At 39.3% G+C, this 16,205-nt stretch overlaps 1 protein-coding gene across 6 annotated transcripts in view; it reads left to right on the top strand.

Moving 5' to 3' along the window:
• The window catches only part of ITPR1 (inositol 1,4,5-trisphosphate receptor type 1), a 318,989-nt gene extending 305,166 nt beyond the window's left edge, over window positions 1-13,823 (top strand). For all 6 annotated transcript variants that reach the window (XM_014868346.3, XM_014868351.3, XM_014868350.3 and 3 more), the window contains 2 exons: window positions 4,444-4,605; window positions 12,466-13,823. In XM_014868346.3, coding sequence (XP_014723832.2) covers window positions 4,444-4,605; window positions 12,466-12,552 — 249 coding nt within the window. In that variant the 3' untranslated portion in view covers window positions 12,553-13,823. The remainder of the gene's footprint in view (window positions 1-4,443; window positions 4,606-12,465) is intronic.
• The last annotated feature ends 2,382 nt before the right edge of the window (window positions 13,824-16,205 follow it).

Genomic DNA, 16,205 nt, shown 5'->3' with positions numbered 1-16,205 from the left:
GGGATTGGGGCATATGCCCAAAGTGGCCTTGATAAGTATGACATTTCTCTAAAATCTTGGGTTTTATCTTTAAAATTTGACTCAATTTCATGTTCTGCTCCAGGGTGTTATTTTGAGTTTAATATAAAAATGTTTTCAATCGTTTACCATTGACTAAAATGGGCATTCTAAAAAGACACATTTTTTCTGCCTCTGACTTTGTGTTCCCCATGGGCAAGGCCTTCATGCCTCAGGATTACAGGTATCCCATCGGTAGACGCACAAATCAGAAACAAATACAGGATCTGAACGCATCTCCTTAGCCTTTGGGGTGAGGAGCACAGACACCAATAGCAGCCGTCTTAACGTCAGGGGACTCCATTCATTCATCCAGCACATACTCACTGGGTGCTCACAACTTGGAGCTGGGGCTAGAGTGGAGCTCCACAAAAGCGAAGCACAGTACCCAGAGACCCCCGTGACTGCAGTCCTTCCGCTAAAGCACCTTGGGGACAGGGACCTTGCCTTTCTCATCTTGACCCTCAGCACTCAGCCCAGTGCTGGGCACAGACATTGTCAATGTTCAGGAAACGGTTGTTGGATGAATCCGTGCATTTGGCATTTGTTCAGAGACCTCTCTGAAACCATGCTTGGGAGGCCAGGAATCACATATGCCACGAGAGAAGGTAGGAATCTGCCACGGGAAGATTCACATGTTAATCTGTAGTCATTTGGTCACTTGTTATTAGAATAAGGAAGAGAAGCTGTTCCTTAAACTTGAAGCTATGTGCAGACTCTTGCATCAACTCTGTATTCTTTTGAAGACCTCATTAACGTGGACTCTGTTTGGAAATCTGTGTTTTCTATTTTTATGGAGGGTTTGCTAAGCAAGTGAACATATGAAAGATTTGAGAGCCAGATTTTGGATGAATTCTCTAGCCATTTTAGGCAGTTTAGCATTCATTTGCATGTCAGTAATAAGTTAGCTTACAGGTGAGTTCTAGCTCCTCGCTAAAGCAGCACCCACATGTCCTCTCTCTGCCAGCACCTGAGGCAGGCAGGCTGGGCCTTTGTGGGGACGCCACATCACTTCCTTCCTTCCCTTTCCCTCTGCAGCCCCGTTGTCCAGGCTCTCTTCATTCTGTGCCCACTTTACTCCTGTCTCTCTCCCACGCTAGTCCATCCCACAGCTCACTCTGCTGTTCGACAGTCTGAGCTCCCCTACCCATCTGCCCTCAGCCCCAACTCCAGCCAAACTGGATTCCTCACCATGCCAGGCCCCTCTGGAGAATGCCCTCGTGCTTGCCCCTAGTTTGGCCAAGCACTAATCTGCCTTCAGGCCCATGCCTTTCACAAAGAGGATTCCAGCCACTCATCACTGGTCGTCAGTTCTGACTTTGACCCCGCTCTCTACTGGTCAGTTTACACAGCATGGCCTGCTTTAGTCCATTCTTTCTTCTTCTTTTAATCTAAATGTTCCCTCTCCTTAACTAAATTCCAAGTGTTTTGATGGCAGGAACCATATTTCATACTTAGGTATCACAGCCATCTCCACTTTAAAGAGGTCCAGGAGGCAGGGACCACATGTGTGTGGCTCTCTGCTGTATCCTCAGCACCAAGCACATAAGGTAAGTGCTCTTTAAGAATTTGTTGGCTCTGTTATGTTTTCAAAAATATTTTTTTCCAAGAGATCTAACAGTGCTTACACTTTTGATTTGAATCCAAAGAACTATCAAATATTTCCCCCAAAATTATACTCAGTAATAGCAGTTTACAATTTATAAAGACCAGATCATTCTCCAGATCCCCCTTGAAAGATAGGAATTTGTCCCCCCTCCCTCCCCCTAAGGACAAGTGACTTTCCCTTCTGGGCTCAGTGGTCTGCATTATAGATAGCACAGTGGGATTAGTGGTCTCTCAGCCCCTCCAGGCATGACAGTCTGTCACACCCGATTGATGGTGTGTCCCTATGCTCCTCAGAGTCTCACAGTTTAACTGGGACTTTGGATCTTTCTTCTTTGGCTTGTTCTTCTCCCCTGGGTCAGTCTTCAGAAATTTGTCACAGTCTTCGAGGATACCTGGGGCCTCTAATTGCTGTGCCAGCCTTGTGCCGTGTGATCTCCCTGCCATCGTGCTTTGGGTTCATGGCTTCAGAGCCCAGCCCACATCGTCTCTCCTCCCTTCACGGGAGCCAGTTTGCCCGAGTGAAAGTGAGCAATCGCCAACCACCGGTCCCCTACGTGTGTCGTCTTCTGAACAATTAGGTTCATTCCTCCCTTAGAGTTGCACGGACCTTGAACCTATGCTATTTCCTCAGCAGGAAGGTGACAGAGTTTGAAGGACTGACACAGGAGCAGTGGATATAATCAGTGATACGTTACCTCAGCTGCCGTCCAGTGTTGATAGCATGCTTCAGTGTTCTCACATGTCTGCTCTCTCCCTCTCCTTCGCTGTAGACACACAACAGAAAACCACTTATGGACATGGCAACACTTCAGATTTTTAGGCTGGTCATCTTTGAAATGGGATATTTTATCAAATGGTCTTTTGCCCATTATTCTGTGGTGGGAAATTGAAGAAAAGGAATGTAGGCTACCATTAGGTCACATGTGAATGAAGGGTTTGTCACAGTGTCTTTGGTTTAGGAAGGTGGAGACTGCCGTTTCAAGCAGCTGGGGTTTACCATTTAAGCATTCGTTAGCAGGGCCCATGAAGGAAACAGAGCTGATCCTCATCCCTCCCTCCCACTAATATTTATCAAGTGGCTAGTGAGTTTCTACCAACTAGACTCCCCGGATGTCTGAAGCAAACGCTCTAAAGTAGATGTGATGCCATATTGCCAGTGTGGTGCAGGATGCCTTCTTTGTAATATTTTTCAACTGGTTCTTGTTTGGCTTCTATATTGCTAGATTTGTAGTAGTCACTGTGGATATCTGGAGCCAAGACACAGTTTGTCTCACTTGCTTTTTAATATTTAGACATTTCTTGTGGAATTTTGTGTTTTATTTTAAGTAAAATCAAAGTAAGTAATGCTGGCCTGCTACCAGAATTTGTAAATAAAGTTTTATTGAAACACAGCTACACCCATTCATTTATGTATTTTCTGTGGTTCTTTGGGGGCTACAGTGGCAGAGTCGTTTTGACAGAGACTATATGGTCTGCAAAGCTGAAGATATTTATTATCAGAAAATATGTACTATACAGAAAAATTCTGCTGACCCCTGGTGTACACAAAGCAACAATAACGAAATTCTGTGCGTGTGTGTGTATTGATGGGGGATAGGCATGATTTGTGTTAGAATATCTATTAGATTTTATCCTGATGAGATCAAAATGGTCCAGGTGAGAAGTGATACCAGAAAGATGTAGAATGAGTAATGAGTCAGTTTTCTTCCCCTTATCTCATGCTGATTGAGCTTTCTTACTGTTCATTCCTGCCTCTCTATACAGAACTTACCTATGAGGCATACTTTTCAGAAGAAAGGCATATGTGGGCAGAAGGAAGCGAGGTGGGAGGAGGAGTCTTGTCACGTTCTGTTAACTAGAAGTGAGGAACACTGTTTACAGGTATAAGCTATAGACATCAAAAGAAAAGGATGGAGATGGACAGGCTGAGGAGATTGAGTGGGCCTTTCATATACCAATTGACAGCACCCATCAACCATTTCAGGCTGGAAGGAAAAAGAAACAAAAGTAGAGGAGTGGTTTCCATAAGCTCACAAACAGGAAAAGTGAACAAGGAGCCCATTCCCATTTTCAATCTTAACAATCCCTACTAAGCAAACACACACATATACATATCTGGTAAATGCCAGAACCTTCCGGATCTTAAAATTCATTTCACTTCCAGAGTGTTTGGAAATGATTTTCCAAGTATAATGCTTTTAAAAATACACAGCACAGTATGAGGTATGTAGAGTAGTCAAATTCAGAGACAGTAAATAGAAGGTGGTTGCCAGGGATGGGAGAGTTACTGTTTAATGGGATGGAGTTTCAGTGGGGAAAGAGGAAAGAAGTTCCTGAGGTGGATGGTGATGATGGTTGCCCAACAGTGTGAATGCACTTAATGCCACTGAATGATACACTTAAAGATGATTCAAATGACAAACTTAATGTTATGTATATTTCCCACAATTTTTAAAACCCAAAACTTATTAGCCATGTGATTTGCAAAAATCAGAGACACAGTGGCAGTATTCGTTTCGGCAGATTAGGAATCTTGTTTGGAAATCTACTTTTCCCCTATATTTAATTTTAAAGTGACTTCTTCTAAGAATTAAGAGAGTTTAATTGTATTCAGTTAGAAAGATATTTACTGAGTGGTTAAAAAAATATATATAGCACATTAGTTCTGTGAGATAGCCTAAGGAAACTTGGCCCAAAGAAAAGATGACATGGTAAGATTGCCTTTCTTATCTCTATTCCTAGAAATGACTTCCACTGTTTTTTTAATGTGGATTCTAGGAAAGAAACCTTGACTGGTTCCCCAGGATGAGAGCCATGTCTTTGGTCAGCAGCGATTCTGAAGGAGAACAGAATGAGCTGCGGAACCTACAGGAGAAGCTGGAGTCCACCATGAAGCTTGTCACGAATCTTTCTGGCCAGCTGTCAGAATTAAAAGATCAGGTAATGAAAAGAAATCCCCTCTGCCTACACACACACACACACCCACCCCCAACCCCAATCATACATACACACCGCATTTGATGAGGAGAAAATCAGTAGTGCTCATGTTAAGATGTTGAAGTTCCTATCACCTGGATGCATAGAAAAGGGATCTGGACAACAGAGGACAAACTCATTTAGTCCACCAGTTTCCCCTCCAACCCCCCTTCACTGCTGTTTTCCAGCATAGGCCCATGAAACTACTTTCAGTGCTGTTAAGGACAAGGTTTTAATAGGAAAAAACAATAAAATTGGAAAATGCAGACTACCTGAATGAAGTGCTGTCCTACAACAAACACAACGTGTAAAGCCATACACCTTTTACTTTATTCCTTGATAGAAGATTAAATGCTGTTGCTGGTTTTGCTTCCTAGCCCTCAAATCTATCAACTCCTCACTTAAGATATTTAAATTCAGGATCCTGGAATAAACCACAGTTGTGGAAATGCTCCTTTTGGTTCATTCATTGGCCAAATCCTTATGAGTGGCTACCATAGTCCAGGCATTATGCCAGGTGCTGGGGATAAAACAGCGAACCATGTAGACATAGCCCAGCTCCCACAGAGCTTAACAGTGTGCAGAAATACTGCTTCATCCTGCTCCGCATCCAGAAGACAGACGCTTTGCCCCTTTAAGTAAGTGGGGGGCAGGTTTGTACAAACCCTATGTACTCTTTTGACCCCTTAAAATGAACACTCAGTCACCAGGGGCTTATCGAGTGTCAGAGGCAGCTGTGTCCAGGGACTTTGCCCTGATGGTGAGAAGGTGCTCTGCCATAGCTGACTGGGATCATTCTGTACAAACATGGCGACCGTTCAGCATTCTGTACGGGTTTCTGAAAGCTTTTTAATCAACTCCACAGTCAAGATTATCAATTTTGCACAGCAGTAGGTATCAGGCAAGGCTGCCCCGGAGGTAAGTTGCAAAGTATACCCACAGGTGATTTATTATGCTCAGGTACGTAATAACTAGTGAAGACCTCGTCTAGAATGAGCTCTTCTTGGAGATGGTTTACACAGCCCTTTTAACAATCTTACTTTGAATTATATTTCTTTTCCAACTAAATTACTCCGAATTGTGCCCCAAGATACCATTTGGCCTTAAGTTCTTTTCTTTCACATGTATTAAGATGCAAATAAAAAAGACTAATGAGAACAGAAGGCCTTATTTATGAAGACCGTCTACAGTGCTGAGCTTGGTAGCCACCTAAAATGAGTAATAACCTAAATAAGTAAAACTAATGAAGACCCGACTAGATTACTTTGCTTCTTATTTTATTAACTTTTTACCCCCGCTGTGAAACATTTGAGGATTCATGAGTACACTGTCTGCTACAGCTGCTTTTGTTACCCCCCTGAAGAGTGAGGGGAACTTCCTGAAGCATTTAGCAATGCTTTAGTTACCTTCTCACTTCTGAGCGAGCTGTGGCTACAAGAATCTCAGTTAAATTAAGTGTTTTAAATTAGATGCCAAAAAATCTTAAAGAAATGGATCTAATACAGACTCAAATAAAAGCAACTGTTCAGCTATCCATAAAATGGTACCATTTTTAAATATGTCTGAAAGAAACTGTTATTGGGAATTCTGTGGGGGTAATACCATGGGAGCCCTTCCCTGGAGGCTTGGCCCGTCTTGTCAATGCTAAGAATCTCTTCTTTTGAATTGCTCGCTGAGGGTTAACTGAAGCTGCTGCAGTGCACACTTTGCAAATCAGTGAATGTGGTCCAAGGAGCGAGTTGAGCTGAGGAATTAGCAGAAAAAATCACAAGTGTAGATGGTACCTGAGGCCGCAGATGTCAGCTCCCCTAATTCCCTCATTTTATTAGGGATGATGTGAAGGTACACAGGAGGCTCTTGGGACATTTATCCAACTCAACGTGACAACGCCAGGGCTGGAAGTCCTGACCCTGTGGTCTGGGTTGGATTTTTTTGTGTTGTATGTGTTTTTGTTTTCACTTGTTTTGTTTTTACCTGTTTGACTTTCATGGTTGACTATTTAAATCCTTATTCTTTTTTTAAAAAAAGAGGCTTAAAGTTTCAGAAGTCACATCACACACTTAAACAGCCTGGAGGACACTTTCATTGCCATTTCATACAACCGAGTGTAGTAGACACCTGGCATTTTTAAAATCCAAGGTAGAATTGTTTCTATTAAGCCAAAATTTTGGCTTAAACAAAATATGTACTACTTGATTAGATATGGACTAAGGGTCATTAAATGACATTAAAACCAGTATGGTTTAAACTGCTTGGCTTCAGCCCTTTTTATATTTTTTGTGTTAAAGTTGGCAGTTGGAACCACTCTTCAGAAAACCTTTCCCCTGTGGATGAATTTGAAATTGAACCATTTTTTCTTAGAAGATATTATAGGCTAAAAACAAGTATGAGAATGCCAGTAACATATTCTTTAGTGCCTTTTCCAGGACTGATCTGCTTAGGTTTTAAGGTGCCCAGAATTACAGGAAAAATTCAGCATAGCTGCTTTTATTGGGGAAAATTTGCTTCTTTCAAAAAGAATTAGTCAACATTTTCTTTTGATTATGTAAATTCTAATAAACTGTTAATGCATTTGTTTGAGAATCACCTTGTTGAAATTATTTGAATTTTATTAAATTTGGTGTATAACAATCATAAAGATTTCTTAAGTTGTTATGCATAAAAAATCATGCAGATATATTAAAGAGCTGCTGGTTCTTGAATGGTAATTGTGAAAATTCCTACCCTCCAAAGGGAAAAATTTCTTGAATTAAAAATAAAAACCCCATAAATGATTAATGAGCAAGAGGCTCTGTGATATTTTTTTAAAACAGCTATGAAAGAATACCATTCAGTGGTAAAAGCTGGAAAATAAAAAAATTGCTTCATCACTTAGATATTTTTGCAGATCTTCGGGTCCAAAAACCAGAATAATGGAGCAATGATAGTTTAAATGTGAATGTCCTTGGTTGTAATCTTTGTTATTGACCTCTTTGGTGGTGGTTTTCTTAAAATACCAATTTTAGGAGAAAACGTTCTTATCAAGGGTATTAGTAAAAATCTGATTAGTGGTGTTACTTTTTCTATTATTGCCAAGAACAGTTGATTAAAATTGCTTTTCTGCATGTTACTTAATGATGTATCTCATCTTGAAGTTTCCCCTCCCAAGAGATTCTGAATACTAAATTTGATTCTCTTACGTTCTTATTCCAAGGAGGAGAACTAATGTAAGAACTTAAAATTTTTTTGCATGTTTTCTTCATAATGCAAAAGAGCAAATATTGAGAGAAAGGTTCACTTTCTTGAAAATGTGACTGGCTTCCTATAGGACAGTGACCTTTATTTGTTGTTGTTAGGAATACAAGAAATGCTTGAAAACTCAGATCATATTAGCATGTTACAGCGTTTGGCATTTTTCACGCAAGAGGGTTATCTCCTTAACGTTAGCTGCGAAAGGAAGGAAGGAATAACAAAAAGTTAGAATAATTTCCTAGAGGTGGAAAATGGAATATTAAACAAAACTTACTGAATATCTGTGTTCCTTACTCTGTGCTGGAACCACAAAAGAGGACTAAGGTAACTTCTGAAGCCCATCATCTAGCAAGAAAGAAGTAGCCCTCAAACAACATGATACAGAATGAAAAATTCTAGGACCGGAGGCATGAATTAAGCATCGTGGAGCACAGAGGAGGAGGCACTTAGTCCTGTGTGAGGTGTGGTGTGTAAAGGAGTTTAGCTTCTACGTTCTCACGAGCAGGTGACTTCCAAGTTGGAAGAGAAATGCAGTAGGGGGCATCCCAGGAAAGGAATCAGCATGAGCAAAGGCATGAAAACGCACGGCATGCTCAAGGAATGGCACTGTATTCCAGTTAATTCAGCTCGTTCTTTGAACCACCATTTATGAAATAGCTATTGACCAGGGGCAGCCCTAGCTACTAGGGTTACAAAGATGAATAAATATTCTCTTTCGTCAAAGAACTAAAAGTATAGAGTGGGAGACAAATAAGTAAGCAAATAAATTATAATTCAACATGGTAAGTATGTAACAGAAGTATGAACAGATTGCTCTGGAAGTGAAGAAAAAGGGGGCCATTCATTCAACCTGATCTTAGGAAGAGGATTAGAGTGATTGCCACAGAAACCCTCTCAGAGGTGGTAATGAAGAGCTTGCTTTAAAAGCTTAAGAGTTTGCCAGGTGAAACAGAGAGGAACAGAATATTAGGGATCAACTCTAAGAATGTGAACAATATGTGTACATTTATATTAAGTCAATATAATTGTATTCCAGAGATGCTTTGGTTTTATTTCTCAGTGTTTTAGGCTCATTGTTGTGAGCATGACTGATTTTATAGGACTTCAAAAATTAATTCTGATCACTAGAGTTTCCTGGCTGTTTAGAATCTGAGTAACCAAGACGATATTGTGACATGAAAGCAGTTTTTCAGACTGTTAAGATCTGTTATAAACCCGATTGTAGCCTTCGTGAGCTGTTAATGGACCTTCTGTCCTGTCCCAGCCTGCCATGGTTTAGAGGTCAATACTGGTAGATTAAAATATGCTCATCTACACTCTACACTTAGTGTTTTCAGGAAAGATCTTTCAGACGTTTGGCTGCCTCTGACTTGTAAAGCCACAGTATTCCTTGCTTCTTATATAGACTGAGTCAAAAGAAGGAATGCTGAAATTCAAGCTAGGCTTTGTATTTATATAGGTATGAAGAAGGGCATTGCTTCAAATGTTCAGTCTCAGCTAAATGGGAATTCTGAGGATTTTAAATGTGTCTGCTACAAATGGGACATTTCACACTGTTCAAAATAGATTTTTCAGTATTAGAATTTTGAATATAGTTACTTACCTTAGATCTGAATCTGATGGATATTTTCATCCAGTCAATTTTGTTTCACATTTCCAGAGAGAATACTATGTGAGAATATGCTAAGTATAGCGTCTGGTCATTATTTCTATTTGTTTTGATATAAGTAACAATAACAGATAATATTGATGCCTTAAATAAGATCTATGGATATAGATATATATATAGTGTTTGTGTGTGAGAGAATGTATGTAGATAGGTAGGTAGGTAGAACTGAGCTCATAAAGCCAGAAATCATGTGAGAGAATATGCACTAATGAGCCAGAGGAAACCTAGCTGGCCTGCACTGTTGACCTTGGTTTCTTACAGGCCAGATTTAGTCCTTGGGGGTTTTGGTTTTTTCCCTTAGAATTGTAACTGGATGATGACCGCTGCCAAAAGGGCCAAGTATTTCAGCAGTTGTTCCTGTTCATTTATTAGTCACTTAAATGACATCAAATTTGCGTGCTCAACTGCGGAGATCTTATGTCACTTGAGAAAAATGATCTATGGACCCAAAATATGTTTCTTAAAAAAAAGTATTCAAGTATATCGTATATACCCACAGTGATCTTGGCCTGTTTCAGAGATATTCAATGAAAAGCTCTTCTAGAGCAGCAGTGTGGTCCCAGACCAGCAACAGCAACATCACGTGGGAACTTGTTAGAAATGTACATTCATGGGCCCCACCCTAGGCCTACTGACTCGGAAACTCTGTTTGTGGGTGGGCCCTTCAATCTGTGATTTAACAAACCTTCTGGGTGATTCTGTGCATGCCAAAGCTTAAGAACCATTGTTCTAGAGAAATAGAAAACAAAATTAGAGAGGTATGTACTAGGTACTTGAAATTGCCAGCAATATGACTGCCTGAGCAAAGAATTTGGCCACTGACCAACATCAGTAGGGAGCTTTACGGTTTATGAGGGAGGGAGGGTGATGTGATCATTATCTTAGGAAGACAAACCTAGAAAGTTAGAATAGGGCCACCAGTGAGGTAGCAGGTGACGGCTGTGGAAGTGGGAAGGCAGGCGTGCCCTCAGTTGAAGACTCATTGGCTGCAGGGAATACAGTTTTAGAGGCTTTTAAGTTGAGAGAATAACTGAATAACTGACAGATTGTAAAGTCAAGAAAAGCTGATTTAACAAATAGGCATGAAGATATGCCTACATAAAAGGTTATCTGAAATATAATTAGTTATTTATAGAAAAATTACAGAAAAAGCTTTAAAGGACAACTTTGACAGTTGAAAGATCTCAGCAGCTTTAAATGGAAGCGTTGAATAAAGTATCTTTCAATAGGAGTTGAGCCCACCAGGATTCCTAAATCCATTAGATTGCCTGAGATTATTAAATTTAGTTACGTTTTACTGGATTCCCTCTCAATGTTATCTGCCAAGGAAATAGTTGAGGGAAAAATTCTGAGCAAAGTATCTGAAATATCAGGCAGTAAAAGGAAGGAATTGCTCCTTACATTGTAATCTAATTGTGAATTTATGCCAAGTGTCACATTAGGTTCTCCTTCCTCAGCTGAATCTGTGAAATATAGTGTAGTGAGTAACACTCCCTTTAAAGATTTGTCACTCATCTACGAAACTTTACAGGCTAGCTGGAATATCCTAATTCAATTCTTTATAAAAAGCTTTATTAAAAGCTAGCTTTTGGAAATGTTCACTCCATGTGAACTTCTCTTCTAAATTATAACAGAAGGCATTTCACAAAGGCCTAAAAACAGTATCTTGATTTGAAAGGAAAACGGCTATGTTTTGAATAAGAAAAAATAACCACTTTAAAACTGAACCTAGGTAAGTTATTCCTACTTTATGTTTTCTCAGGATATTTTATACCAAAAATTAGTCCAAGTGAAAGCTGAGATTTAAGCATCTACTATGTGACAGACACTGTACTAAGAATTTACATACATCCTCGCAATTCTCCACCCGTGAGATAGGAATTATCATCCTAATTATATGAATGAAGAAACACACTTTGAGAAGTTAAATAACATAAAACCATAAGGAAATAGGTCTGTCTGATTCCAAAGCCCACATTCTTTTTACTACTATAAGCTGATTTCTCTCTGATTTTAGGAAGCCAAAAATCTAGAAGCCAGACCTTAAGGCACTTGCAGACGACAATTTTATCTAAAATGTATTTCATATAGCCCGTTTATGTTAGTTGAGTTAAATGCCCAGCGGCAAATCCAGAGCTAGGACTGACTGGGTTAATTGGTAATGCAGAGGAAGATGCCCAGAACAGAGCGAGATACCCGTCAATATAAGAACTGATTCAGTTCAGCAGCCAAACGAATAGTACTAACCTTTTGTTTTGGGTTTGAAAGCACTTTTTCTTTGACCAGTCTTAGGAATGGTCTTTCCTGACCTTAAGCAATCAGTGTCTGCGGGTGGCAAGGAGCAGTCACCACCAAGCGCCGGAGCCGTACTGACGGTATTTAGTCACTCTGGATCTCAGGGAGATGTGAGGACATTTCCCATCTTTCTAGATGTGCTCCATAACTCTTTCCTCTCAAACCTAAACTATTCAAGAGTCATTGGAGAGAGGGACAGGACCCCCTGAAGACCATGGACTTAATCCCTCTCAAACCTGGGATTCTAAACACACTGCTTTTCTCAAGTTTGATGTGTTGTTACTATCATACAAAGCCACTATTTTCCAATGAGTCTTTAAATCATTTGGAAATGGATGTGGGAGACAATCCAGAATCCTGTGCCTTTACTGTTTTTTCTTTCTTTATGAAATAAGTAGGAAGCAATACTTCTGAATGTCACATTGCATGACTAGGTCACAGAATTCCCCAGTCTGCCTAAGAAGATGTCCTTTTTGAAGTTCTGTGTGTTTGATACAGTGATGGTATACTATTTGTAGAAAGTGGGTTTCAGTATAAACCATAACCACAGAGGTAAATCTATGGTTCAGTATATGATTTGACGTACAGGAAATGTCTGGGTCTAATGATGAAACTTTTTAACTTTCCAGATGACAGAACAAAGGAAGCAGAAACAAAGAATTGGTCTTCTAGGACATCCTCCTCACATGAATGTCAACCCACAGCAACCAGCATAAGCAAATGAAATAAAGAGAACGTATTTACCTTTTTTAATTATTATTAGTGTGGGTATGGCTAATTAGTTCTGATTCACCCACAAAGGTTACATTTATGCTTAGTACATTTGTAAATACTCAGTTTTATACTGTATGTATATGATTGCTACTCTCAAGGTTTGGATATATGTATTGTAATTAGAATTGTTGGCATGATGAAATTTCAGTTGTGCCAAAAAATATTAAAAATGCCTTTTTTGGAAGGACTAAAGAAAGCACCTGATTTGCACTTGAACCAGATTATAGTTTAAAAGTATATGACATGTATTTTGTATTTAAAACTAGAATAGCCAGTATTTATGTTTTTTACAAAACTGTGCAATACGAATTATGCAATCACAATAAATTTGTAACTCCTGAGTATCCTAAGGGAGTGCACATCTTTGAAGCTGGTGTGTTAATACTATGTAATAAATGGTTAAATATCAAATGATGCTGCTGCCAAAATCATATTACTAGTGAGTTTCAGGCCCCTGGGCATTTTGTACCCTATAATTACCCTGTGGTGATACTGTTTCTCGTTGCTAGTGGCGTTAGTGCCTCTGTCTTAAAGCAACAGTGCTCCAAGTCTATGAACTGTCAAGTCAGCATTCATTTTAAGAAAAGCAACTTTAGTTTCAAAGATACTTTTAAGCTTCTGAATTGATCATTTAAACTATTTCTTTAAATAAGAGAGCTAAATTAGAGGCTCAGACTTTAGCTTGTGAAGTTAATGAATTTTTTAAAGGGAACTTTTTATGCAACGTTTGGGATAAACGCATACTGCTGGCCAACAATGTCATCTCCTAGGTGAATGTTGGTGTCACATTATGAAGAAATGAATAATTGATGGTCTCTAGATTATCTAGTCTGAACAGTAGAGTTGATTTTTTCTTCATCTGAACCAACATGCTACAGTAGCTAAGAAGTATTAAACTATATACATCCATATAAAGATGAAATATGATCTATCCCGTTAGAACTCATAGTTGAACACTGACATGTTATTCTTGTGAAAGAGCCACGTTTTGGTTTTATTTCTTTGTCACATGATTTCTTTTCTTGATGGACGAAAAGTATGAAAGGAAACTTTTATATCTGTTGCCTAGTTTTGTACATGGATCTCATTTTACAAGAGAATCTCTCTGCAAAAAAGTTTAAAAATGTATTGAAAGCAGAGTTCTGAAATGAGTACTTAAAGTTTGTAAATGCATATATAAAAATAAATATTTAATAAATGATGCAGAATAATATACAGTGACCAACTGGTGGCTTCTGTTTTGGCATTTCTTCGTGTCTTAACAACTATTCCAATTATATATATTCTTTAGGACCAATTTAAAGTACAACTGGTTTGTTTACCAGATTAAATCGGAAAATGCTCACCTGATTAATGATAACTCTGAGGAGACTGAGCAAATACTGGGAGTGTTTATACAGTGTTGATTCATTCTCCTGGATGAGTGGCCGCACGCTGTGCTGGGCACGGGGGCGCACCATGGTAGTCGGGAGTGCTTGCTCTGCGAATGCGCCCGCCTCCTGTGCTTTCCCTGGGGAGCTTTAACTTGTTGTCTGCCGTGTGGAAGAACCCCTAAACACTCCAGTTGTTTTCGTTCATGCCCCGTGGTCAGAGTCCTTCAGCAAGACAACCTAGATGTTTTACAAAGCTAACTCTTCTACCTAAAGGTAGTGAAACTTGTTCCCCTTCAAAGCAATGCTCACCCAGGTTGTTTTTTAACACCGATTTTCTCTGGGCTTTGGTAAATAAGAATAATTACCACCCAACATCGGGAACTAGGTCAGGATTAAATTCCAGTTCAATGACTAGTTTTACAACCAATGCTTTCTGCTTTATAAATTTGATAACTTAAAAAAACAAGGGAATAATGTTCCAGTCAGTGCAGCGTATCTCCACAAAATTTTTTCCATAATGAGGCAAGTTCCAGATAGATACACACTTGTATCTATGAACACCATGGCAGTTTCCCCACCACACACGCTTCAGCCAGCAAGGACTTGCTCTTTCTCGGGTTCCTCTTTCATCTCCCATGCTGCCCAACATGACACGGCAATGTGTGTGCTTCGTCTGCTGAGTCCCATCCAGTGCACTGGAAAGTTCTGCGTTGACATGTCCAGGTTGCAGCTTTTACAGGTTTGTCATGTTTCATTTGAATCCTGTCACTTAAGATATAAATCTTCATTCAATTTGGCAGCTTCAGCAGAAAATAAATGGAATTGGAATGCCACTCCACCCTACATGGGGCAGATCCCACCCTTGGAGTTTGGGTGTGAACACAAAGCTTGTATAATTGAAACATAAAATTTGAAGTGAAAACTTCTATGGCCTTTGATGTGTAATTGTGCTTTCACCTTTCTCCAGACATCGCTTTTTCAACACCTCTATTTCAAGGAGCATGGCCCAAGTCACCTTCAAACTTACCTACTTAGATGAAGCATTAGTGTTATCAGGCTTAGTAACAAGTGTGGTAGTATAGTGCTAACATGCAAGAAAGCCTTTTTGGCTTTTATTATTCAATTTTAAAAGTTTGCTATACCAGCAATTCAAATTTCAAGATTTTGCCAATTTCTTTAAGTAAAACAAACATTTGCTAAATCAAAAGGTCTGGGAAACTCCACTCCACTTTTCTAATATTTATGCTATCTTGCCATTTTCTATTTCTGTCCCTAAAATCATGTAGTGATAAACACTTTTTCCACCTACACATAAAGCTTCCACTCTTCGTTTGCTGGGTCCTAAAGCTTTAAATGATAGTCCATCCTGTACAATTTTCCTTAGAACCGTATCTGTCTCTACTCCCTCCATAGACATACAAAATACAACTTCTTTCATTTCATTCTTTAAAAATTTGATTCAGCTTAACTTGGTTCGCTTCCAAGTTCATGTTCCTTACCCATTGTTCTTCATTCAGCCAATTTTTTTATTTGGTTTTACTTTCTGAAATTGGGTTTCTTGATTTTGCTCCTGTAGAAACTGCTCTTTCACCCTGTTTAAATATTTCCTAACATCAATTAGAAAGCAAGCATACTTTATTTGTGGAAACCAGCAACTCGGTCTTTGCAGTAGCAAACTAAACAAAGCTTGACTTATGATGTGCTAGTGGGAAATTATCAAGATCGTCACAGTAATTAACTCATTAAGAACTCAACTCGAGATTTCTGTATCCTCCTACCGTGGATAGTTTGGATAATGCCTTAGTGAGAAACAGCCTGCAAGTTTCTGATGATAGTCATTTTAAGGCTAATCATGAGACTGTTAGTCTGACTTCTGGGCTGCACAGACGGAAATTGACTCCTTCAAAAATATTATATAAAACAAACAAAAACAAAAATATTAAATACAAAAGGAGCATGACAACATACTTGGAGAGTTGGTTTTTGCAGCTTTTAAAAATCAAAATACATACTTGAGAGCAGGCTTAAATGATATGACAATAAAAATCACCAAGGGCTGCTATATGCTGTATCTACCAAGCCCTACAGCAGGGGTGAAACTTTAAAGATAAGACATTGAGCCTTCGAGAGGTAAAGTAACTTGCCCAGAGACTCAGCTCCAGAATAAACAGAGGTCTCCCGACTTAGCCATATACTGAGAGAGCTCTTGCCACATGCTACGG

This window comes from Equus asinus, chromosome 21, assembly GCF_041296235.1.
Source record: "Equus asinus isolate D_3611 breed Donkey chromosome 21, EquAss-T2T_v2, whole genome shotgun sequence".
Taxonomy (NCBI): domain Eukaryota; kingdom Metazoa; phylum Chordata; class Mammalia; order Perissodactyla; family Equidae; genus Equus; species Equus asinus.
This window is presented reverse-complemented; position numbering and strand designations above follow the sequence as displayed.